The sequence below is a fragment of the Dermacentor albipictus genome, chromosome 1 (genome assembly GCF_038994185.2).
Source record: "Dermacentor albipictus isolate Rhodes 1998 colony chromosome 1, USDA_Dalb.pri_finalv2, whole genome shotgun sequence".
In the NCBI taxonomy this organism is placed as follows: Eukaryota; Metazoa; Arthropoda; class Arachnida; order Ixodida; family Ixodidae; genus Dermacentor; species Dermacentor albipictus.
Genome location: NC_091821.1, coordinates 241276892 through 241301358, shown reverse-complemented (window position 1 = coordinate 241301358; position 24467 = coordinate 241276892). Strand labels below are relative to the sequence as shown.

The following is a 24467-nucleotide window of genomic DNA, read 5'->3' as shown; positions in this document are numbered from 1 at the left end:
TGGTTACTTTTTTTCTGTAACGTGTAGAAGTGATTGGTATGGGCGATAGCGCCGAATGCAATCTTTGTGGTGGGGAAAAAACTGTAGAACACCTTCTGTGACATTGACCGTCCTCACCACTCTAACTAGACGGAAGACCTTACTCATTGGACGAGATCTTGGAACCGTGGTCTCGCATATCACAGCTGCAGGAGTCTACAAAAGTGTTGCTGCCACTCCTGAAGGCAACCGGACTGAGCGACCGCCTGTGAGACATAGCTGAGAAATTTCATTACATCGGCAACCCTAGTGCACATAACTTGCCCTTTTCTTCTCTTAATCTTTTAGCCTGTTATAAGTGCAGCGTAGTCAACTGGGTTCAGCCCTGGTTAAAAGGACACCAAAGAAAAACATTTCAACAGTATTAGTACATTACTCTTTCACAGAAAGAAAGCCGTTCTTATGAGGTGAGGCTCGATAAGCCGTAAAGTCGCATGGGTGGCGACGCCACCGTGAAATTCCCTCATCAGCTCGCCGTGACGTCATAGATTTTAACAGCATCTGATCAGGCCTAGTGTATATGGTACCGTTAAATATGGACCATTGTATTCTAGTTGAACCAAAGACAACTTAAAATGTTTTGAGAACATTTAGTGGTCGCACAATGGTCCAAGTACGAAAAAATATGTCGAAATTTGTGCCGTCACACTGACGTATTGGTTCTGGAGCTCTGGAAAAAAAAATGCGGGAAAATGGAACTTTGACTTCCATTTCCTCTTGTAGTAACGAACAAAAATACCGCGAAATAAACGAAAATAAACTTGAGAGTTAATACATTACGAGACTAAACTGACTTGGTATTTCTCTTTATTGTCCCGTTAACCTGCTCGCATTTCTTTTATCTTCTTCATGAGCGTTATGCCGAATGCGTGTACACCTACAACGCGAACCCCTCAGCTTTAGATCACGTAGGTCGGCGAACTTACTCATGTGTGGACTCACTCAGCGCCTCCCGTGAGTCAGAGTGGGTCGAGTTAGACGAAGCTTTTACTCGGAGAAAGTCCTAGTGCTTCTAAACTATTGTGGATGAACGAGCTTAAATAAGTCAGTCACGTACAGTTCTACTTGTTTGTGAGTCTACGAGACCACATGCCAGGCTGGGTGCACATGATCCTGGGTGAATCTCGTTTGTCCGCGAGCGAGATCTGTTGGATCCTGAAGACATAGTGGGGATATGTGAATAAAGAACCTGCGTTTACTAAATAAAATGCTATAGTTGTAAGGTGTCCGATTATCCAGTAAATTGTACAGACATTTAGACATCGTGCAGACATTCGACAAAGCCAGCAAATGAACATTATCGAAGCATTACGTGTTTTTTACAGTATAACAGCGCGTATGTTCGCGTTTACAGCCACAACTTGTGCCAGATTATTGTGGTATGAAGTAGACTTATCACTTCTGGGGAAAATGCAAACGAAACGCGCGATCATGTAAAGGGAAGGAAATTACAGCGCATAGAGTATACGTCCCTTATTAGTTTCTTTTTCCCATTCATCAAAATTTTCAAGAAATGGAGTGAGGACTCACACCACCAAACCAACTGCTCAACTTGCTTCTTGCTGCTGAAACGAAACCACCTCCACTGTTGTCAGCGCCATTTTCTTGCTTATGCTTTCCTGTCCTGCGGCTCGAGGGCACCTTGAAAAATGAAATAAAGAAAATCTTATATCGGGATAGCAGGCTGGAAAATGAAGAGCAGTTTTACACTTCCAACACACGGTAGCGCCTCTTTGTCGATAGTATTTGGACGCTTGAAATCCTGCCTCGCAACATTGAGGGTGCACTTTAGAGCAGCACATGCCCTTGTCACTTTTCAAATCTAACGAAATAAAGTATGACTATGGTGGTCTACTCGGTACTGTTGTCTGTTCACTTTCTCTGTCCTTATATTATTGCTAATTCTATTGCACCACAATTATTTTTTTCAGTAATACCAAGCGTTAGTCAATTTCTTCAAGTTTCATTCACTGAACATTGCCGACGCTGCGTTCTTAAGGTAGGCAACGTATATAGTAAACTCTCCATAGTAAGCTCGATGTGACATTTCACAGTCGCGGCGTCACTACGTGTTTATCGTTCTCTCAGATTACCACCAACAAACTACAGCTACGGTGCAAAGCGCGGACGCCTGTGCACAGCCATGAGCGATGAAACATTACGAAAGATGATTACACAGGGTTGCCCACAAATACGAAGACCAGTATTTGCTGCACCTAATCGAAGACAAGCCTTCGACTGTTTTCAAAAGTCCTCTTCCAAATAGATATACATTGAGAGTTCTGCTTGATCCAGAAACTCGTTGAGACAGAAAAGTAACGCTTCATAATTAGAAAAGGAACGACTTCTAAGTTTAACATGCGAGAACTAAAAGTGGAGTGGATTAACACGAACATTTTTTTCTTCCGTAGTTTCAGTGACTACGCCATCCAGCACTGTTTCGACACACTTAAGCATTACAATATCAATCTTCGCTAAGGTGTGTCAGTGCGACACCTCTTCACGCTGAGAAGCATCAAGCGGTGTAAAACGGGGAACCCGCACATTTATTGCTTACGCTTCCAATGAGGTGAATTAACTACATTGCCAACAATTAAGAGATTCCGTAAAATATCGACCAAATAAGAGTCGTTTTATTGCACGGACGCTCGAGGCGCATTATCGCCGTCGGCGCCGCAGTAGTAGCACTGTCCCGCTATCGACGGCGGACGCGCTGCTAGCGCGCGTAGGGTATAAGGGGGTCTCCAGAGGCGCGGAATGCGCTTGGCTTCGAAAACGACGTGGGCGCACTGTGAACGCTCAATCAGCGCGGCGGCTCCGCCAGGACAGCGTTCCGTCTCCCGCTGCCGGCACAAGCGCCGCGCGCACTGTAAGCACGGGTTGCGTTCCTGCCGAGCTGCTGCGTGTATGCACCGCACTGAGCGAAACGAATAGTAAACGTCAAGCTAACACGAATATTTCACCGGACGCCGACTAACGCCGGTGGTCAGTCTCATCTTGTGCCCACTCGAGGCTTGCAGCGCAACTGGCGACGCCCTCTATCGCACCAGCGTTGTGAGACGCCTGTCCGCGGCCGGTGCGCTGTTCCTTTTGCCCAGCGGCAGTTGCCTTGCGCGTTCCAGCTACACGAGGATGCGAGACGTTGACGCAAGGCAACTTAGTTGCCTTGCGTGCTGCGTCAACATCTCGCATCCTCGTGTAGCTGGAACACTATCCGAAGAGTTCAAGCGCAACGCTAAAGCTTGCTATCGCTGTCAGTACTTCGCCTTTGGAACGAAATTTTTGCCACACCTGATGCTATGCCGCGACATAGTCCTTAAGATCGTTGAACTTCATAACGCTTCGGAGACATATTGCCGTAACCAGAGGCCGTATCTTTTAGCTATCTTTTTCAGGTATACGTGCTTTTCACCTTTTCACCTTCGTCATTAGCTTGGGGACCACAGTTATCACCATACTCGGCCACTTTGCGCGACGGATATAAGAATAATGGACAGTAATATGGATACTTATACGGAATACGGCCCAAGGCGCATTTTTAGGAAAGACAAAATAATATTTCTTGAATAGTCAAGATAATAAAACACCGACAAGCTTGCGTCATTTATTTAAGTTCTGTTTCTCGCAGTTTTTGTCTTTAGAATCAAAACTCTCTCCGAACTCTATAATTACCAGTTCGTACCGGTGGTTGTGCGACGGTTTCCATTGGAACGTCGATGCCCTTGTACTGAGCACAAGTCTGCGATTCGTGACAGACTTTGCATGCCACGCAAGTCCAGTGCTTGCACAGCTCGCACTGAGCCGTAGTAGCCGTCTTGACTACGTATGCGTAACCCGCGCACCCTTCGTGACGACACTCCACGATCATCCCTTCCGCATCCCCGTTGGCTTCGGGCTGTTCCTCTTGGGCGTCGAAATCCTCGTCTTCTTCCTGGGGCACAGTGCAAAGGCTCTGAGCGCGCAGCGTTCAAAACGTAACGAAATGGGCATCAAATAAATCGTGCAAGGGGACAGGTAAAAACGTTTGTTCCTGGCCCTTCGCTTGTTTCTCGTCCACTTATTCATGCTCTGGCCGCGTGAACCACGCTCTCGCTACGACTGACTACGAAAGACGTCCTAGTGGAAGAGATGGATCAATTTCGAGCCCTCCGGGCTTCTTAACGTGCCCAGGAATAACGAGTGGTGGTGATGGTGATGATGGTTTTGTTCGCTACAGTCGGACGCAGTGCCAGCAATCAGAAAAGTGCGCAACCACTCTGGTCCACGAGTTCACGTTCGCTTAAGAATTTAACAATACGCGTAATCGACATAGTGACCGGCACAGACAAACAGGGCTTACGGAAGACAACACGGACGCTGACTATGAATTGGTGGCTTATTCGAAGGAACAGAAATATGGGCAGAAAAAAGGCGGGAAGCAAGCAATATAGTCAAAGTAAAAATGCTGCGAGTTATTGGGTATGAAATGAGGCAAGAGATGCTGCCGACCGGCAACTGCATCACAAACTGCATCCCAAACTGCATCACGCGGGCAAGCTGAAGACAATTGTGAACAAAGCAAAAAAGGAAAAAAAAGAAAGAAAAAGAGGTAAGGATAACAAACACATGTAAACAAGTAAATAACCAAAAAGAAAACAAGCAAAAGTAAAGGTGACAATGGTTAAAGAAAGGAGCGTGGTGAGATACAAGGTGCAAAAAACTTCAAACGGACGCGAAGTGCCGAGATACACCTGGTGCCCCAAGTGGCTTCTACCAAAACTTAAATAAATCATGAGGCATTCCACTCTGAAGGTGGTTGACCAGCGAAGCTGTTTAGCGCACGACACGGAGGTGACACATAATTTGGAACGAAGGTACGCAGTCATTTATTGTCTTGACGGGTGGTCATCGTGACGAAATTGGTACGCGCACACGTTTAGTGTCTTGATCCGTGGTCATTTCACTCGCAACTGCAATCACGTTCTTTGATAATGTGAAATCGATGCACCTATGCCACTGGGCGGTCGGTTGAGCCGGATCGGTGTATCATCGCAAGGGATATGTCTGCAACACGGAACGCGTAAACCGCTCCCTTTTCGGTACCGACAGATCCACATTGAAATCAAGGGCAATGACAACAGGGGTAGTGTCATCGCAGCTAATTCACGCAAAGTGAGTAGCCGTGAACATTACAACACTATGAATCATTGCATTTTTTGCTTGTTTACGGGGATATGAGCCACGGCGGTATAAGTCATTGCTCACGGGGGTATGAGTCATTGATGACGGCAGTTTTCGACAGGCTGTTCTGTATGTTGTATGCGTGATTAGAAAGAATTTAAGCACTGTTTGCTCCACTTTGCTGAGTGCTTGTAGCCTCGGCCTTACGGGGCTATGCGCCATTGCATTTTTTGCTTGCATACGGGAGCATGAATGCTTACGCGGGTATGAGCCACTAATGATGGTTTTTGTTCACGGAGAACAAGAACGCATGGAACCCTAGCCATATACAGCTTCGCTGTAAAATATGCAAGTGCCACGTAGCTGGACAGAACCGAGGTAATGCTTGCCGTCGCTTGGAGCAAGTACACGCTGCAGATGTTCCTGCCTTCCAGACTCCTGCCGTATTTTTGAGATTCCCCTGGCCTGTTGACAAAGCTATGCAGGGCAAACTGGAAGGTGTTTATGGCAGGTTGCGCGAACCTATTAACTCGTTAAAAGAAACGACAGACATCACCTTATTGCATCGCAGCGCATGTGGGTGTTCACCTGTTCAATAAAACTATATGAAAGCGTGGCTTTGAGGCTCAAAGAAATATGAACGCAGGTGAGTGTTAGCATTCCACTGCAGAGCAGAAATTTAATGTGTCATCGCAACCAGCACTCCGTCCTTTGCGTCTTTTCTGGCTTACGTACTATTCGATCACAATATAAGGCTCGCCTATCTCGTATTCCGCAAGGCCTAACTAAATATTTATTTCTGATGCCCCTTTGAAGAGACTGATCGATTAGAAGGCAGCATATGTTCGACCCTCTAAACGCCATTCCCTACATAGCAACTATTTTACTGCAAAGAAATTATCCAGTACCACTGCGCATAAACATTTCATATCCTTAGATGTCCAAAGAACGCTGAAATACCGTTTCTGACCTCGGGCGATGCAGGAGGCTTGTATACGGGCACTGACACGTTGTCCTTGTTCCTCTGGTATTGTGCGCAGGTCATAGATTCGTGGACAGCCGAGCATTGCACGCATGTATAGTGGTTGCAAATCGGACAACGGAACATGACGGTGTCCTTGTCCACGCAACCAACGCCTTCACACTCTGTGACCTTGCAGGTAACCAACATTTCGGAACTGTCGTTCTCCGTCGTAACAGCCTGTGAGGACAAAAGAGAAAAAAAAAACGTTGAGTAAAATCATCAGTAGCAAAATCTGACTTCTCGGTTATGTGCAGAGAGTAATATGCTTTCAGCACTCATTATTATAGTACACCACTTATGCTGAATTTCAGGCTGGTATTTCACAAAATTGATTACAAGTAGAACATTGTGCCCGGCAGTAAATTATACGGACACACACACACACACACACACACACACACACGGGGAAAAATCACTGTGAAACCAGTATGGTTTTACAGCGAAGCTGTATATGGCTAGCCGATTCGTCTGTCTGCCGGTCGCCTGTGCGCCGAAAACTTTTCTGGCGCAACCCCATGCGCGAAAAAAAAAAAGACGCGCGATTAGCCAATGCGACTCAGGTAGCACAAGGCCTGTTTACTCCGATCTACGACATTACGCTACCTGGCCCGAAATTTTAATTGACAAGGCTGGCGTGATAAAAGCGGTGACGTCAAACTCACTGTTGCCTATTTGGGAGGAACTCCATTAGTTTCTATGGCAGTCGGGCCAGGTAACATGACGTCATGGATCGGAGTGAAAAAGCCTTGAACTATCTAGGTGGCGTTGAACTAGCTGCGCCAGTAGTGAAGTCGCTTCTCTCCGTCGCAGCCGAGTGCGCGCGCAGCAGCTTCTCTCCGGCTCCGAAATGGGTAGGCCACGCGTCATACGTATTCCTGAGGAGCAGGTAGCTTTCGATCAACAACGCCGTGAGCAGGACCGGGAGCGACAACGCTGTGCCGATGCTGCAGCCCGGAAACTTGAACAGACTCGTGCAGCCGAGCGCAAGCAGCAACTGCCTACCGAGGATCCGGCAGCCATCCAAGCTGTCGTTTAATGAACCGTCGGGATTAACCCAGTGATAAACACCGGGGCTGCACGTTGGTTAACCACCTCTACGGAGTGCTTGGGCGGTGATTTGTTTTAACTGTAAATGTTAAATTTGACACACTGAAAAAGATTGCCGTGATAAAGACGCATACTTGGGATTGTGATAAGCACCGTAGTATGGGGCTCCGAGTTGGTTTGTACAACCTGAGGTGCTTAGGGGGAGGTTCGCCTCAGAGATCCATTTCGTTATTAATAAGGCTAATTGGATAGAATTTATTCACAATATCTAGTTTTTCTACTTTCGAATATGATTTTAGTTCGAATATCTTACCTGGATACTTTACTCTGACCCTGGAAGTAGGGAAAGTAGGGTATCTTGTTCGAGGTTAGGGCTTCATACCATGCCCAAGACGGTTGTAAAATAGCCTGCATTGCTCCTTATGCACCAATAATTGCAAAAGTCAAATTATATTTTTATCTTAGATACTCGGAGAAAAAAATATTCGACCATAGTTATCGAGAACGCTGATTATTGGTTTCATAAAATTCACATGACCAAAATTGCTCCAATTTACAATAATGTCTAGATGCTTACATTTAAATTCTTGCGCATGTTCATGCAAAATTTGGCCGAGATAGAATTAAATTAGATACAAGAAGGTTCGTTCAGAAATAATGAAAACACCTCAAAATTGAAAAACAAAAGTGAAGCGACGATGGAAGTTTATAAACATTATTTTTGCAATTGCAGATGATCAGTTCGCATGAAATTCTGCCATAATCTAGAGTAATTTTTGTAGAAGTGTAAATTTTTCAAATTCTCATACTGCGTAGATGGCACCCTCGGAACGCTTGAGAGCTTCCTCCTCTAGCGGGGATTTCACTACAATGTTGCAGTGCAATTAAGATAGTTAGCTTTATCTGTCTGTGTTCCAGAGATAAGTCGTATTTTCTCCTCTGGTCTTCTATAGTCTCCATGGTTGGTCAGAGCGACCAACTCCCGTTTTGAAGGACGCCCAAGTCCGGTAGATGCTCCTCAAAGCATTTGTTTAATCACGGTATGGCCACAGAAGTGGTCAGCTCCACCACCGTGCGCGAAACAAATTATGTTTTGGGGCGCAGTAACCAAATCTTGCTGTTAGGAGGCTCATCCGCACATTGGGATTTGTCGTGAATACAGGGAAACGACAGCTTTTCGCTTGCCAGCCTTTCATGTGCAGAAAGCACAGCCTTCGCGTGATGACTGCTGAAAAGTGGATAACGAGCGGATGCCGACTCAACCGGCGCTTGCTGGTTGTCACACCAGGGAAGCTGACTATCTTGGCAAAACATGTGAGAGGGAACCTCTTCACTAGAGCACGAATGGAAAAATGAAGTCCCTACAGCTATCATGCCTCGATTAGGATCATTTTTCGTAGTCTTCTAATTGGAGAAACTCCTTGGTTTTTTTTACTCATGATAACAATGTGAAGCGTAATTTTGCAGTCAAGGATGTGGGGATGCGCGACTCTCACGCGTCCCCTGATATGTTGTTTTCCCCGTATAGCTCCCTTCTCCTGTAATCCGGCTTCGCCGCGTGGCCTGGGGCCCTCGGCGGTCGGTGTTGTTGAAGCGCAGTACGAGAGATGGCGCGAGTGTTGCGCTGCTAACGCCGCCTCACGGCAGGGTTACTTGGGCGCCGAAAGGACAAGGCGCTTCCTCTTGGGTTGCTGATCGGCGAGCGCCGCGGACGTCCCGCGCGTGCGCCGATCCATGCTTCTGCGAGACCGTCTCGCGTGGCCTCCTCCGAACGCGCCACCGTTCGCGTGACAGTACGCGCGAACGACTAGGCGTTGGGATCCAGCATGGTGCGAACATATTCGCTCGCTATCCGGTCGCGGTGAGTCGGACTTCCTAGATTTGTCGCGCGCCCATCGGCATGTCTTGTGGATAGCAACTCGGCTAGCAGGCATTGATCTATGAAATGTGCAATAAATGCCCTTGCGATTGTTTGCACTACTGTATTGTTCCTTTGTCCCAAGAGCACGAGTGTGAGAATCCTACAAGACATTAGAACTGATTCTTAAAAAGAGAAGGGCCATTTTTAGAGCCACATCGCTCCTTAAACGTGCACCGAAACATCGCTACGTGGGCTCGTTCGCATAGTTGTTAAAATGGGACTATCACTGCCGGTAATCGTACTCGCGACCTCGTGCTTTCGATACTATAAGCAATGAAGACATGCTACTGCCGTAAGGAAAAACGCCCTTCAGGCTGTTCATTAATGCAGTTGCCTAGAGTGCTTCTCTGGCGATACTTTGGCGATGATTTGGATGACAATACTTGATATCAACACGACGGAGGTTTCCTTGTAGAGCGTTCTTGGTAACAAACATGGTCACTAGGGTCGGATTTATTGATTGTAGAGCACTGGGACAAGTTTGCTTGAGTCAGCAATGTAGTTCATTATCCAGGCGTATGTTTCATAACTGCGCGCACTCTTCCGCGTGAACTGAGAGAGAGAGAGAGAGGAATATAGGAAGGCAGGGATGTTATCCAGTCAAGAGTGCGGTTGGCTACCCTACGCTGAGGGAAGGGAGAAGGGGAAGAGAAAGAGAAGGTGTAGATAACTCAAGTACGGACAGTACTTGAGTTACAGCCGCTCTCGCAAACCAGACGTTCTGAGAAGTGCCTTCACTGCCTTCTCAGCCGATGATCGGTGGGGACGGTGCTCTAGTACTGTGTGTACACTCTAAGGAGGATCATCGAATTTCTTCAATGTGTTGAACAAAGATTGTCATTGTACTTGAAATTGAGGACAATGGCACAATAAGTGGTCAATGTTCTCCTCGCATCCACAAACATCACATGGACTATCGGCCATTCCAATTAGTGCTGAGTAGGCATTCGTGAAGGCAACTCCAAGCCACAACCAACACAGAAGAGACGCTTCGCGTCGGTGCAGACTGGCCGGAGGTCTGAGTTGAAGTGACGGGTTTAGTCTGTGCAGTCTTGTGCGCCTTGTATGTGCGGTATTCCACTCGGCTAAGGAGATTGTGCGAGCTAGACTGCGAACCTGTCTCGCGGCGTCGGTCCTTGAGAGAGGAATGGTGAGTTTACGTGTGCGCATCCAGCTGTTTGAAAGTTGGACCAAAACAAATAATTGGCGATTTGCGCCAGAACGAAGGCTAAAATATGCATTAAGCGTTTGCTGAATTTCTTAAAACTTTTATATGAACTAGGAAAATCGGTATGGTTTTTACAATTGCAATTGTATATGAATCTTCAAGTATAGGAATCAGCAGCGCATATTCAGTATACACCATTATTAGAGAAGGAAAAAACTTGGCATCCATCAAAAAGCAAGATTCACACTTAGAAATTCCGCCTGCTTCGGGGATCGAACCCGGAACCACCGCCTTTTCATAGGCACTCTCGCGTTCTCGTCTGCGCTGACGAGAAATCAGTCTTGTCAACGTTATATCGTAGCTCAGGTAACAAATACCGCCTTACCTACACCCCGCTTCATGAAGCTATATCAAGATTACCCACGCATTGCAGCTAAGACTTGTTACTTTGAGTTTATATTACATGAATATGTGGGGCTTCCATCTGTACCGCCGACTAATTAGCGACAACGACATGTTTACGCGTTCTATGTGAAGTTACCACGCACTTATCACAGAAATTATAAGATTTAATCGTGCACAGTAGCTTGTGCTTTACAAGAGTTTGTTGAAGTTTTACCACATACACGCAACTTTTTTCCAGCGCTAGATTTCAAACCGGAAAGGTTAAAATTAGCACCGCATGTATAATTGAGGTTGCAGCGGTGGCGTAGAGGTAGAGCATCCGCCTCGCGTGCAAGATTTTGGAGGGATAGCGGTTTCCCGGGTTTCGGAATTAAAATCTTGCATGCAAGGCGGATGCTCTACCTCTACGCCACCGATGCAACCTCAATTATACATACTGTGCTCTCTCTCGAATCCATTTTTCCACCGGATTTTCTACCATTTTTCCACCAAATTTTCCACCGGATTAACAAAAATCCGCGTGTTGATAAAATTGCATAAACAATCCTGGAGTGCGGCCTGATCCCAGTGACCAGAACCGGTAACGCACTCCCTCACCGGAGCAGGATTGGCCACACTGGTGCAGTACTTGGCCACAACGTCCTATATGAATAACAATCAAACCCAGGCCCTCAGTCCCCAGCAGCTATGAAGCAACTGACCACGGCGGTGGTCAGACCTGTGACGCGGCAGAGGGTGATAAGAATCTCTGGATCCGGACAGGCCGCCATTGGAATCAACCTGGCCACGTTTAACGCTAGAATGTTATCTAGTGAGGCGAGTCTAGAAGTGTTATTGGAGGAATTAGAGGGTAGTAAATGAGATATAATAGGGCTCAGTGAGGTTAGGAGGACAAAAGAAGCATATACAGTGCTAAAAAGCCGGCACGTCCTAGCTACCGGAGCTTAGTGGAGAGACGAGAACTAGGAGTCGGATTCCTGATTAATAAGGTTATAGGTGGTAACATACAGGAACTCCATAGCGTTAACGAGAGGGTAGCAGGTCTTGTTGTAAAACTTAATAAGACGTACAAATTGAAGGTCGTACAGGTCTACGCCCCTACATCCTGCCATGATGACCAGGAAGTCGAAAGCTTCTATAAAGACGTGGAATCGGTGATGGGTAAAGTCAAAACAAAACACACTATACTGATGGGCGACTTCAATGCCAGGGTAGGCAAGAAGCAGGCTGGAGACAAGTCAGTGGGGGAATATGGCATAGGTTATAGGAATAGCAGGGGAGAGTTATTAGTAGAGTTTGCAGAACGGAATAATTTGCGGATAATGAATACTTTGTTCCGCAAGTGGGATAAACGAAAATGGACGTGGAGGAGCCCCAATGGCGATACTAGAAATGAAATAGACCTTATACTCTGCACTAACCCTGGCATCCTACAATATGTGGACGTGCTCGGCAAGGTGAGCTGCAGTGACCATAGGATGGTACGATCTCGAATTAGCCTAGACTTGAGGAGGGAACGGAAGAAATTGGCACTTTTCAAGCCGATCAATGAGTTAGCGGTAAGAGGGAAAATAAAGGTATTCCGGATCAAGCTACAGAACAAGTATTCGGCTTTAACTCAGGAAGAGGACCTTAGTGTTGAAGCAATGAACGACAATCTTATAAGCATCATTAAGGAGTGTGCAATAGAAGTCGGTTGTAACTTCGTTAGACAGGATACCGGTAAGCTATCGCAGGAGAGGTAAGATCTGAATAAGAAACGCCAATGTATGAAAGCCTCTAACCCTGCAGCTAGAATAGAACTGGCAAAACCTTCCGAGTTAATGAACAAGCGTAAGATAGCCGACATAAGGAAGTATAATATGAATAGAATTGAACATGCTCTCATGAACGGAGGAAGCCTAAAAGCAGTAAAGAAGAAACTAGGAATTGGGAAGAATCAGATGTATGCGTTAAGAGACAAATCCGGCAATATCATTACTAATATGCATGAGATAGTTGAAGTGGCTGAGAAGTTCTATAGCGATTTATATAGTACCAGTGGCACCGACGAAGATAATGGAAGAGGGAATAGTCTAGATGAATTTGACATCCCACAAGTAAGGCCGACAGTAAAGAAAGCCTTGGGAGCTATGCTAAGGGGGAAGGCAGCTGAGGGGGATCAGGTTACAGCAGATTTGTTAAAGCATGGGGGGCAAATTGTTCTAGAAATACTGGCCACCCTGTATACGCAATGCCTCATGACCTCAAGCGTACCGGAATCTTGGAAGAATGCCAACAAAATCTTAATCCATAAGAAAGCTGACGCCAGACTTGAAATATTATAGACCGATCATCTTACTGTCGGTTGTCTACAAAGTATTTACTAAGGTAATAGCAAATAGAATCCGGAACACCTTAGACTTCTGTCAACCAAAGAGCCAGGCAGAATTTCGTAAAGGCTACTCAACAATAGGCCATATTCACACTATCAATCAGGTGATAGAGAAATGTGCGGAATATAACCACCCCTTATATATAGCTTTCATTGATTACGAGAAAGCGTTTGATTCAGTCGAAACCTCAGAAGTCTTGCAGGCATTACGGAATCAGGGTGTAGATGAGCCGTATGTAAAAATACTGAAAGATATCTATAGCGGCTCCACAGCCACCGTAGTCCTCCATAAAGAAAGCAACAAAATCCCAATAAAGAAGGGCGTCAGGCAGGGAGATGCGATCTCTCCAATGCTATTCACAGCGGGTTTACTAGAGGTATTCAGACACCTGGACAGGGAAGAATTGAGGATAAGAGTTAATGGAGAATACCTTAGCAACTTGCGATTCGCTGATGATATTGCCTTGCTGAGTAACTCAGGGGACAAATGTCAAAGCATGTTCACTGACCTGAACTGGCAAAGCAAAAGGGTGTGTCTAAAAATTAATCTGCGGAAAACTAAAGTAATGCCTCGGAAGAGAACAGCAGTTTACGATAGGTAGCGAGGCACTGGAAGTGGTGAGGGACATCTACTTAGGGCAGGTAGTGACCGCGGATCCGGATCATGAGACTGAAATAATCAGAAGAATAAGAACGGGCTGGGGTGCGTTTTGCAGGCATTCTCAGATCATGAGCAGCAGGTTGCCATTATCCCTCAAGAGAAAAGTGTATAACAGCTGTGTTTTACCATGTACTCACGTACGGGGCAGAAACCTGGAGGCTTACGAAAAGGGTTCTACTTAAATTGAGGACGATGCAACGAGCTATGGAAAGAAGAATGATGGGTGTAACGTTAAGGGATAAGAATAGAGCAGATTGGGTGAGGGAACAAACGTGAAATAATGACATCTTAGTTGAAATCATGAAAAAGAAATGGGCATGGGCAGGGCATGTAATTAGGAGGGAAGATAACCGGTGGTCGTTAAGGGTTGCGGACTGGATTCCACGAGAATGGAAGCGTATCAGGGGTCGGCAGAAAGTTAGGTGGACGGGTGACGTTACGAAGTTTGCAGGGACAACATGGCCACAATTAGTACATGACCGGGGTAGTTGAAGTATGGGAGAGGCCTTTGCCCTGCAGTGGGCGAAGCCAGGCGGATGATGATGTAATTTTGACATTTTTTCTCATTCCCGTACGTCAGCTTGAACTATTTATTCAACTGGTCTAAAAATCCAGTATATAATAAATACGGGTGTACAACGGTGAATAAAAATTTCGCGCTTCTATTTAAGTTATACGCAACTAAACTACAGGTCGGGACAGCAAAAGAAAATGGCATCACAAAAGGCACTACTGTGTCGAAAATGAAGTAAATGTACAAGTAAAAATAGCAGGTATATACTCGCGGACAATCTACAGGGTTGTGTGACTGTGTGAAGTATTCCGGTCGAGTTCAACAGCACTTTTGGTTTCTTGGAACAGATAATGAATCAGCGTATGTCCACGTGCGACGGGTTCACATTTGCCCAAGCCTTTAAGGGATAAACAAGAAAAATAAGTCAAATATATCACTCAGCAGTCTATTTTGTCTTGCGACTAAGGTGTTTGTTTTCTTTTCTCCAGCTTAAAGCGATAGCACGAATGATAATGTGGGACTTTAAGGAACGATCATCCTTGTGCGCGCTTTGTCTCCGCAGCTTTCTTTACATTGTCACAGACAGCTCGCGAGTATACTATATATACGGTTTACAGTTTAAGAAATCAATTCAGACTGTTATAAATGGCTTGTAATCAACAGTCGATACGAAGTCATCCGAGAACAGACTCCTTTGATCGATGGCGGCAAGCAGCAGTGAATGGAAAAACGGACCACTAAGGGCGAAAGTGTGCTATATACTTTAAAGGAGCACTGATAAAATATTCGTGTCGCTTTTCTTTCTCTTTTACAAGTTATTCCTATAACGACCTATATTTCATTGCCGCGAATTCAAAAAGCGCGCCAAATTTCCTGGCGCAGGAGTTGTTTACAAGTGATCTGTGTATAGGTCGGTACAATTGGGGGATGGGGGATCACGCAGTTTAACTGACCTTTGACTGTCGTCAGCTTTCACTGCCATTCCATCGTCACAGATTGGAATAGTAATTTTTTTAAAACAGTCATCTTAAAAGGAGGGTGCAATTGGCGATTTTTGGCCCATTCAATGAATTCTTGCACGACACTGTAGTTACGGGTTCAACAGCCATCTGATAAAGCAAAAAAAAAAATAAAGCGGGATAGCAAATTTGTTTCAGTACCGTTTAAAGACGGTGGTCGAGTCGCGAAACCACAAGATGAGCTCGTTTTATATATGCTAACAAATGTTATCGCACAGCGCAGCACGCGCCTGTATGTTGGAAAGTTTCTGGAATGTTATTGATGGTTCAACTTAAGTCCCTTTGTGAGCTTTTTCTAAAACTTTAATTCTAACAGCTGTCTGTTGTCACCGAACCTTGTGTAATCTGACTTCAATGTATACGTGTCGAGAACGGTGTAGAACTCTCCTGAAGGCACGCGGGTCCCAGCGATTACTCTGGAACCTGCTGGGACCTTAGATGACTCGCGTATATAAGCCGACGCGCTTGACCGGCAGATCAGATTTTCGACGATCGCCGACTGTGTTCGCCGCTATCGTTGTGCTGCTTGTGTAGCCTATTTTTCTGGGCACAGGTTCACCCAATAAGGAGCGCTTCACCATTCAGTTTTGCTACTGTATTCTTAACCGTCACCACCACATGACAATATAATGCAGGAAGTAACAAATTATAAAAACTGAAGAAAGGACATGCGTGTCAGGCAGCCTAAGCATATTGAGGCGAATTAGGTTTTATTTCAATTACGATTGATATTTGCGAGTCACTATAGTTTTGGAGACTCACTGCTGGTGGTAAAACTTACCGACTCTGCCATACGTGTCACCGTTTTCTTGTGCGATGGTCCTGGGGTCGCTGCAGGAGTTGATGGACGTGGTGTGGCGTACTGTTGGGTGTGCTGTGATAAAGCAGGCACAATTATGCACAAAACCTAAGCATAACATGCTCCGCACTGTTTCGTCACCACATTCAGTAGGTATCCTGGGCTCCGGAACCAGGGGAGAGCACAGTGGGAGGGCGCCTGCACAGGTTCCATTGCAAGAGGGCACTGCTACCCCCCTCCGCCGGCAGGCCCTCAGGACCGACTCCCGCTTTACTACAACCAACTGAGCAATGGTTTCAATATTACAAAAAAAACGTTTGTATAGGTTAAATTAGCTCTGGCTCCTGATCCCACACTCCAAATGCACTACCAGAGCCCCTGATAGGTGCTGGATATTAGTGCTGAGAGATCAAGTCTGCACAGCACTCCCATGCTGTATTAAGTACCTCCTAAAGCAAATGAAGATGAGGCTCCACACAGCTGCTGAATGCTAGCCAGGTAATTTAGCCAACGACTTTTTGCCACTTGTTTAACGATAGTTTTAAATATTTAGTCGAGAGGGGTTCGCGCGAGATGACTCCAGCTGTTGTAACATTCAACGGCAGTCTCAGCCTGAGGTTGAACACGTCAAGGATATGCGCACCTGCAGAATCATCGGCCTACTTCTCGGGCACCGCGCAACTTCCATATTCTGTCCTTACGTCGCGACGCTGAACAGCGCTTTCGCGTCAGGATTCGTTTTCTAATCTGTCGCCGTAATATTTTAGCGAACGTATCGGGCCTTAGCATCAGCTCTTGTTAGCGCTTATTGGTCTGCTGGCGATAGGTGAAAGAAAGGGGAGTGTGCTTTTAGTGACCATATTTTACTGCGAACTGCATTGTTTGAAAGAAACTGGATAGTTCACGTTGTTAACGCGCGACTGCGGCATGACTCGGAAAGAGGAATCAACCCTCCCCGAAAGAAAGAAAGGTGCACTGCCTATCTGGAACTTCTTGCAGCGCGGGTCATGCATGGTCACACCGAACGCAGTATAGCCTCGGGCCGCTCCTAGACCGACTTACCCAAGCGAACAAGAGTGACTAGATTTTTGAAGCAGCGATCAAACCATTCTAATTTGTGTTTTTCACCTTCCAAACAATTTAAGGTGAATTCTCGGAAAAGAGGTTGCATTGCTCTTCGTGGTAAATGACCTCGCGTTCTAAGATACGATCCTCTTGCCTTAATTCTCAACGAAGCCAAGGCAATTGGCTTGGCTGCAGAATGAGTTGCCGGGGAAACCAGGACTTTTTGTTCTTCGAATTCACAAGCGTAACTTAGATTAATAAAAAACACGTTCGTCAAATAACTGTTCCTTTTTTTTTCATCGGTACGCCTCTGACCACAACGCCATTCTTAAAGATTTTGTGCTGCGGCAGAATTTCTTGAAGTCGTTAGTTGCAATACAACGGCATGATTTCGTTCTCGCGCGCAAGTGTGTCTATGAAAGCTTATTGATAACTCAACGCCCACTTGCACTGTCCGTCGAGTTATCACCGAAAAACTACTCTGCACAGGTGCAGCTGAGGACGTCAGCAATTTTTAGCTGTCATTTGGGCAACATGCGTATTTTTTTATCAGCATTGCTATGGAACTGGCAACAACTCAATATGAGTGGAGCCACCGACCCGTTTTCGAAGCGGGCACGCGCGCTGTTTGTTAGGCAACAGAGTTGTGAGAGCAAAGATGGAAGCCTCCAGCTTTGCACTGCAGCTGCTAATGACGACGCGAACGCCGAGTACCTCGCCATATTGTGATCAACGTTCGCATTCCGCCGTTGTACAGTGCATGCCGTAAGGTTCCGCGTAAGATATCACGCCAGCTAAACCAACCAACCAATTTCTGGGCCCCTCGATTGGCCGACGTTTGAACTGGTGAGACGTCGGCCGAGATGCTCCTCATGTACCCCTTGCACGACATTCCCTCGTGGATGGCGTTGCATTGCAAGCAGTTGACTGAGCGGCAGCTTGAACAAACTGCCATCGCGCCTTTCGATTGCAGCTTGCCTTGGCAGCCCGGCTTCTGACAATCCACCATGGTGGCTTCCCTAATAAAAAAAAGAAGAAGAAGAAGTCAATGAACGCGCTGTGAAACACTTATTTTGCTGTGAAACACTTATTTTGCTGCCCTTCAATTTTCTTTGATTTCGTGGTTTCATTATTTTGTGAAGCATAAGCGCACGCGCAAATAAAAAAAAGTTAAAGAAAAAGAACTGCACTAGAGCCAAGAGTTTTATTAGTTCCCTTAATTTTACCTGTTGTAAGTAATTGAAAAGCAGGTGGAACAACCAATTACCAAACACAAATGCAAGTTTGCAGAACTCAGTGAGCACAGCTCATGAATGCCACTTCAGCGACCGAATTTATCGTCTATTTATACAAGCAGTCACTATAGTGCTGAACAGTTAAGATTTATTCTCAAGCACTGCATGCATGACGCACGAGCAGGGACCATTAAGAGCTTATTCACAAGCCTTTGAACTACCGGCGCATGCTTCGTGAACCCTTCACCGCAATATTCACCGGAGAGAGATACCGCGAAAATGCGTGACGTCTCCGTTTCGGGAAATTTCTTGGCTACAATATCGTATTGCTTCAGCACATATGGAAATAAAGAGCAGCATCTATAACCGTGGTTATAACAAAATGGAAAACATCGCAGAAGTTTTAGATATTTTTTTTAAATACCAATCCTCCAATAACTTGTTTGACGTGTCCAAATTAGGGCTGAACTACTTCCGTTGGAAATGGAAATACAACACAACTTGTTCAAAGCATCAGTGAGAAATAACGAGGGACATTTCCTATAACTTCATTGTAAACTTATCCGAATGCATCGCCTTGCCCTTGAGACCTCTCAAGTGCCGGGAAAGCGGAAATGTGACGTCTTTGAAATTAAAATTGTGTTCAGCTGTCTGCACGTTTAAAGAAATACTAAAAACAAAGAAGGCCTCCGACAAAGTCGCTATTAAATGTACAGCAGTGATTGCATTGTTTTTTTTTCTTTTTGCTTGTAAGGAGCAAAGGGCGCAAGACCTCTTTATCTACACCAGCTATCACTCCATTCGAGTCGTGTGCAAAAGCGGTCACTTGCTATGACGCATACGTCAAAACGAAAAAAAAAATGCGCATACTACGCGGCACTTATTTCTCAGGTTCTTTTTTTCTTTGCCTTGAGCCGTCTGTCAACAAGTCTGAATCAAACGTGAAGCTTCAGCTTCCCAATTGCTTAAATATGCATCTGTTGGCAATTATCTTTGCCTTGTGCGCGTTTCCGCATTTCTTAGGGCGTCATACTGCCACGTTGCCTTCCGCAACGCGTTGCTGTTAACCAGGTAATATTACGCATACTGCTCTTGTCTTTCGGCTCAGTTAAAGACATCGGCACAATATGAGACTGCATGTAAAACGGAACTATGCCAAGATTAACAAATATTGCTCGTAAGCGCTCTATTTAATAATGCATAGTGAATACAGCGCTGAAGTATAAGACACAAAGAGAGCAGATTCAACGCTGAGGCACAAAAAGGAGCAGTGTACACAACCAACGAGCAGTGTACACAACCTGTGCCTGAGCGTTGAATCCAGTGTGCAGCATTCTGGAACTATGCCGCCTTTCGTGGTGAGAAAGCGTCATACTGCCTATACGGCCCAGAATGGTGGCGTACGAACGACGAAAAAAAAAAACTGCGTAGCGAAATGTTCTGCTACAAACTCAAGTTGGAAAAATATTTCTAGAAGAATCCACTCACCGTCGAACGGATGCTTGCTGCAGCTGTGGTCTGTTCGCAGGCGTTGCTCGGCGCGGCGGAACTGACAGAACTGCTTCAGCGCCTTATCGCGGTTGCTATAGGCAGCGACAAAGATAGCTCGCCGCGTAGACGCGCGAAGATAGCGAGGAGCTTCGGTGGTTCCCTGTAGTGGTGCGGCTGCGCGGCAATGTCTCACACTGCAGGCATAGCAATAACAACGATGGGCGGTTCCGTGATATTGTATATTTGCAGAATATAGCATACGTGGGCAGAAGCAAGGAACCAATATGTAAACACAGTGCAACGTATGGAAACTGTTTGGCAGCGATGGAACAAACGGAAGAAGGTATTGCGATCGGGGATAAAGCGTGACGTTGTGTCATCATGTGCGTTGCAAGAGAAACTATGTTCAAGCAACCCTGGTAGAAGCAATCGCGGAGCTGTGTTACGGTTCGTTAGCGTCTCAGAGCGTCGACGATTTGGTAGACTGGAGCCATGACAAGGCCGCACGTACTGTACGCCTTTTATACAGTAAAAGTCGTCTCTGTACGAAATATTGAGTCGCGAGTTGCTTTTGTTTTGCTATCACAAAGTCGCATGGGGATGGCATGGACTATTTTGTGCCTTATACGTTTTTCGCCTTCGCCGCGTGGTTCTTTAAAAGAAATCCGAGTGCAGATGTTCAACTGGTTTGCTTGGCCTTATTCAGTATTGCAACCGGTTTATTATACACCACTGATAAAACAACTACTACATGCTAGAATTCGACAACAAAACAGTTCAACATCTTAGTTATGTTCATAGTCATGTATATTAAGCGAACAATTGCGCTTCATTTGCTTATTCCTCTCTGGAATAGTAATTGCACCTGATGCTGAACAATCACGTTTTATTATTTTTGTTAACTTTTCTGTCCATGTGATTCCTGACCATGTGATTTTATTATACTTGGAATTAAATCTTGCTTATTGGCAATCTACCCAAGTAAAAACGAAGCTGGTGTGTTAATTTTTTCTTTGTTGTCTTTTTTTTACCGTTTCCTGGGTGTATATGCAAGGTGTTTCAGTTAACTTGTGGCAAGACTAAAGAATCAAAGCCTCTTTCTTAAAGAAAGATGGTTGAACACGAAGCTTTCCCTCAGTGCAAACTGAATCAAACTCCAACGACCAACCAACCCAAGAAATGCTGAGCGACCCGATGCTATGCATATGTGATTTGATTGTCGAGCGACTCGACGCGGAACCACCTGAAAAGTTGCGTCTCTTCAGGAGGTTCCGCGTCGAGTGGCTGGCGTTTGGCCACGTTCTCCCGGTTGCCAACCTCGGGATCAGCGCGGCGACGACGTCTGGCTTCCCTCCCGTTGATGCGCCTGCTCGGATCGGATTGTCGACGGATACGCATGGCTTCTGCACGCCGTTGCCGATACAGGGGATCGGCCTTACGTGCACGATAGCACTCGCGCTTACGTTCGCGTACGGCAGCCTCCTCTGCCGTGCGCTACACCCGCGGCTGTTGTGCCTGGCGGTCCCTCATAGCGGGGGCTGCCCCACCAGCGACATGCAGTTGTCACGGTTGATGTTCACGCCTCATCATTCACTTCAAGGCAGCTCGCTCGAAGACAGCAACGTCGCCTCTCCTGACTGGCACGAAGAGGCTACGATGAAGGCTACGTCACGAAGATCGATGACAGGGTCATCGTCGAGAACTCCCGGGGAAAAGCGTCGACAGCAGGTGGTTGCCTCCTGTTGTGCCACGTAGGAGACCCGAGCAGCACGCAGAAGACAGAAGCACCATGTTGGAGACCAGTGAGGGGCGATAGAGGTGGTGAAAGATTCAGCGTTTGTGACTGGCCAGTGAATTCCCTCAACGAGGGAAAGAGGGAAGAAAAGGGCATAAAAAACGGATCCGGATGGCTGTGGAAGAGAGAGACGCTCGGAGATGCAGAGAGGCTCGGACATGCAAAGACTACGCTACCATAGTGTGCTCCGATAGCTGGAGCCGTATTGTAAAACTGAACCATATACTTCATTTGAATACAATCCTTTTTTTTTTTCATTCTCTTCAACATCGTTCGGAACCTTTCCTTCTCCCGACACCTGGTACGGCACCATCCATGGAACCTTCATTAGCCGCACGGACCCCTACTTCACAACACGGCCTATCCATGGGGACGGCGGGAATGCGTTGGGTGACGCGCGTAATGCAATGTAGATATATACAGTTTACCTGGGTAGCGTGGCGTTTTCCCACTGGTCAAGAGGATGACATTGTGGCCTTTCTTTTTTTGGTACAACTGTGATTGTAAGCGGAAGTATTCTACTCAGATGTGTAAAGTGGCTTTTCTGCAGTGCGTTTTGGGCGCTCACGAACGAATCAGTGAGACATAGAAAGCTTCCCTCTAAAAAAAAAAAAAAAACAGGTGTTCCCTACGCCCATTCAACCAACGCAGTATTGCTCACGGTGCGCTCCACTTACATTTCAAGCACTCACTGCATTAATTTCTCATTTTTGACAAGCGTGTCGCTCAAAGTTGCAAGCGGCAGTAAACGACACGGAAGTCAGCTCGGCTGCAAATCGACAGAGATGTGAATATGACACACACCGCCCGGTAACGGGAGCTGAGCGATGGCAGATGTGGCAGCGTTCTGCATACCACTGCCGGCATGAGCGCTGGGCGCATGCTCCGCTGAGCAGCTGTGATCAAATTGTTAGGACACATTGTTCCGAGGGCGGGGGGAATCGTTGAGCTAAAACTGCTTAACGTCACTGCGCACCTTATCACATGGTGCATTTCCAGATTTCGCGCGGTTTTAAAGCGAAAGCTTTACTGGCCGCGAACTTGCGATTTCGCCGTGGCGGTGCTCCGAGGAAGCATATGACGTTCCACCGTGCGCCTCGCCGCGGATATTTCTCTCTCTCTCTCGCTCCCTAGTCACTACTGCGCATGCGCCACTAGTAGCACCGAGCCACAGGTGTTCCGCCGCTGCGCAGCGCCGCGCCTTTCCGCCGCCACCGTTTGGTATGACGTCACACCACGTTCCTCGTCATTGGGCTCGCCTCCTCTCGCTTCGCCAGCTGCGTCGCATGCCTGATAACATGTCGGGGGATTGAAAAGGAGAGCTCGCGTGCGCCGCAACCACAGTTTAGGCGGCAGTATGGACGGCGACAATTCTGATAAGCAGGAGGAGGCCTGGAATCGACATCGGAATGAGATGAAGAGGAAACGAATCGGCCAGGAAACAGACGAACAGCGCGCCGAACGACTGGCTAAACGCCGCAACATACACTAACCTGGACTTGCAATACAGATTAACCAAGGCTAACCATGCTATGCCTTAGCCTTCGCTACGTCAGCGGCACAACAACAACAATTCACAACTCAACAACTATACTCTAACACACAGTTGGCGGAACGCGTCATGGAACGCATACTAGCACTAGAAGCTCGTCAAAGCCGGCGCCACTAGAAAACAGCTCAGCACGCCTTACCAGATTTGCCAGGTTCTCTGCCATGGGCTCCCCAGAACCCGATCTTGTGCGCGCATCGCCACCCCTAATAACCAAAGTGGCTACACCTCAACATATATGTAGGAAGCGCGGGGGCTCCCCAGGCGAAACCACGGTGCGGCAGTGGAATCGCCGAGGCTACAAAAACAAGTATGGATCACTGATACAATACATCGCTACATCAACAAGGCCACCTGAAATCATCGCACTGCAAGAAACAAGCACACACGTTCGCCTGCCCGGATACGTCACGTATGGCACCTATTACAGGTGACAGCCTTCACACCCTGGTCAGTAAGAAGCTAGTGGCCGTTCAACACCATCTGCAACAATCCAAACCGCTTGCCATTCTGCTCGAAATTATTCCGCAGGCAACAAAGAAGAAGGGTCCCATGTTCGTTTTAAACGTCTACTGCCGGCCGAAAAGCACGTCATCGGTCCTCAAACAAGTTTTGGAGCAAGCCACGCGCGCAGCAGGCTACCATCCGCTTCTAATAGTGGGCGACCTTAATGCAGCCCAACCCCTCTGGGGTTATACGAACACCAACCCCAGGGCAAACCTGCTTCACAAAGTTATTGAGGGTATGGATCTCACACTCGTCAACGATCCAAGGGATAGCACGAGGCTCGGCACAAATTTTCAAAGAGAGACGATCGAACCCCGACTTAACCCTCACCAGAAGTATCCCCCAAGCTTGCTGGACCAATCTGGAGGACTATCTAGGCAGCGACCACGCGCTGCTAGCCACCACTCTCCATGCGCTCGAATACAAAGCCAGGATAGGCACTGCTTGCCTCACGGATTGGACCAAGCTGCGGGAGATAAGAGAACAAAGAGCTACAAACGAACAGAGCCAATAGCTTCAGTCAATTAAGGACTGGATCACTCAGCTTCACCAGGATGTGAAGGCGCACACCAAAATGCTTGAAACATCCACCATGTTACGTTTCGCCTATGACGCGCGGTGTAGCCTGCGCGGATGCAACGGACGCCGGGGCTTCATTCAAAGCGGCGGACATTTTGGCCCGTTCGGAGCGGCC

At 46.7% G+C, this 24467-nt stretch overlaps 1 protein-coding gene across 2 annotated transcripts in view; it reads right to left on the bottom strand.

Annotated features, from left to right (window-relative positions):
* Positions 1–20215, bottom strand: part of LOC135901591 (uncharacterized) — a 53906-nt gene extending 33691 nt beyond the window's left edge. For both annotated transcript variants that reach the window (XM_065431418.1, XM_065431417.2), the window contains exons 1-6: positions 19920–20215; positions 18005–18215; positions 16114–16206; positions 6170–6400; positions 3722–3970; positions 1570–1680 (exon numbers count right to left, since the gene is read on the bottom strand). In XM_065431418.1, coding sequence (XP_065287490.1) covers positions 1570–1680; positions 3722–3970; positions 6170–6400; positions 16114–16206; positions 18005–18205 — 885 coding nt within the window. In that variant the 5' untranslated portion in view covers positions 18206–18215; positions 19920–20215. The remainder of the gene's footprint in view (positions 1–1569; positions 1681–3721; positions 3971–6169; positions 6401–16113; positions 16207–18004; positions 18216–19919) is intronic.
* Positions 20216–24467: the final 4252 nt, after the last annotated feature.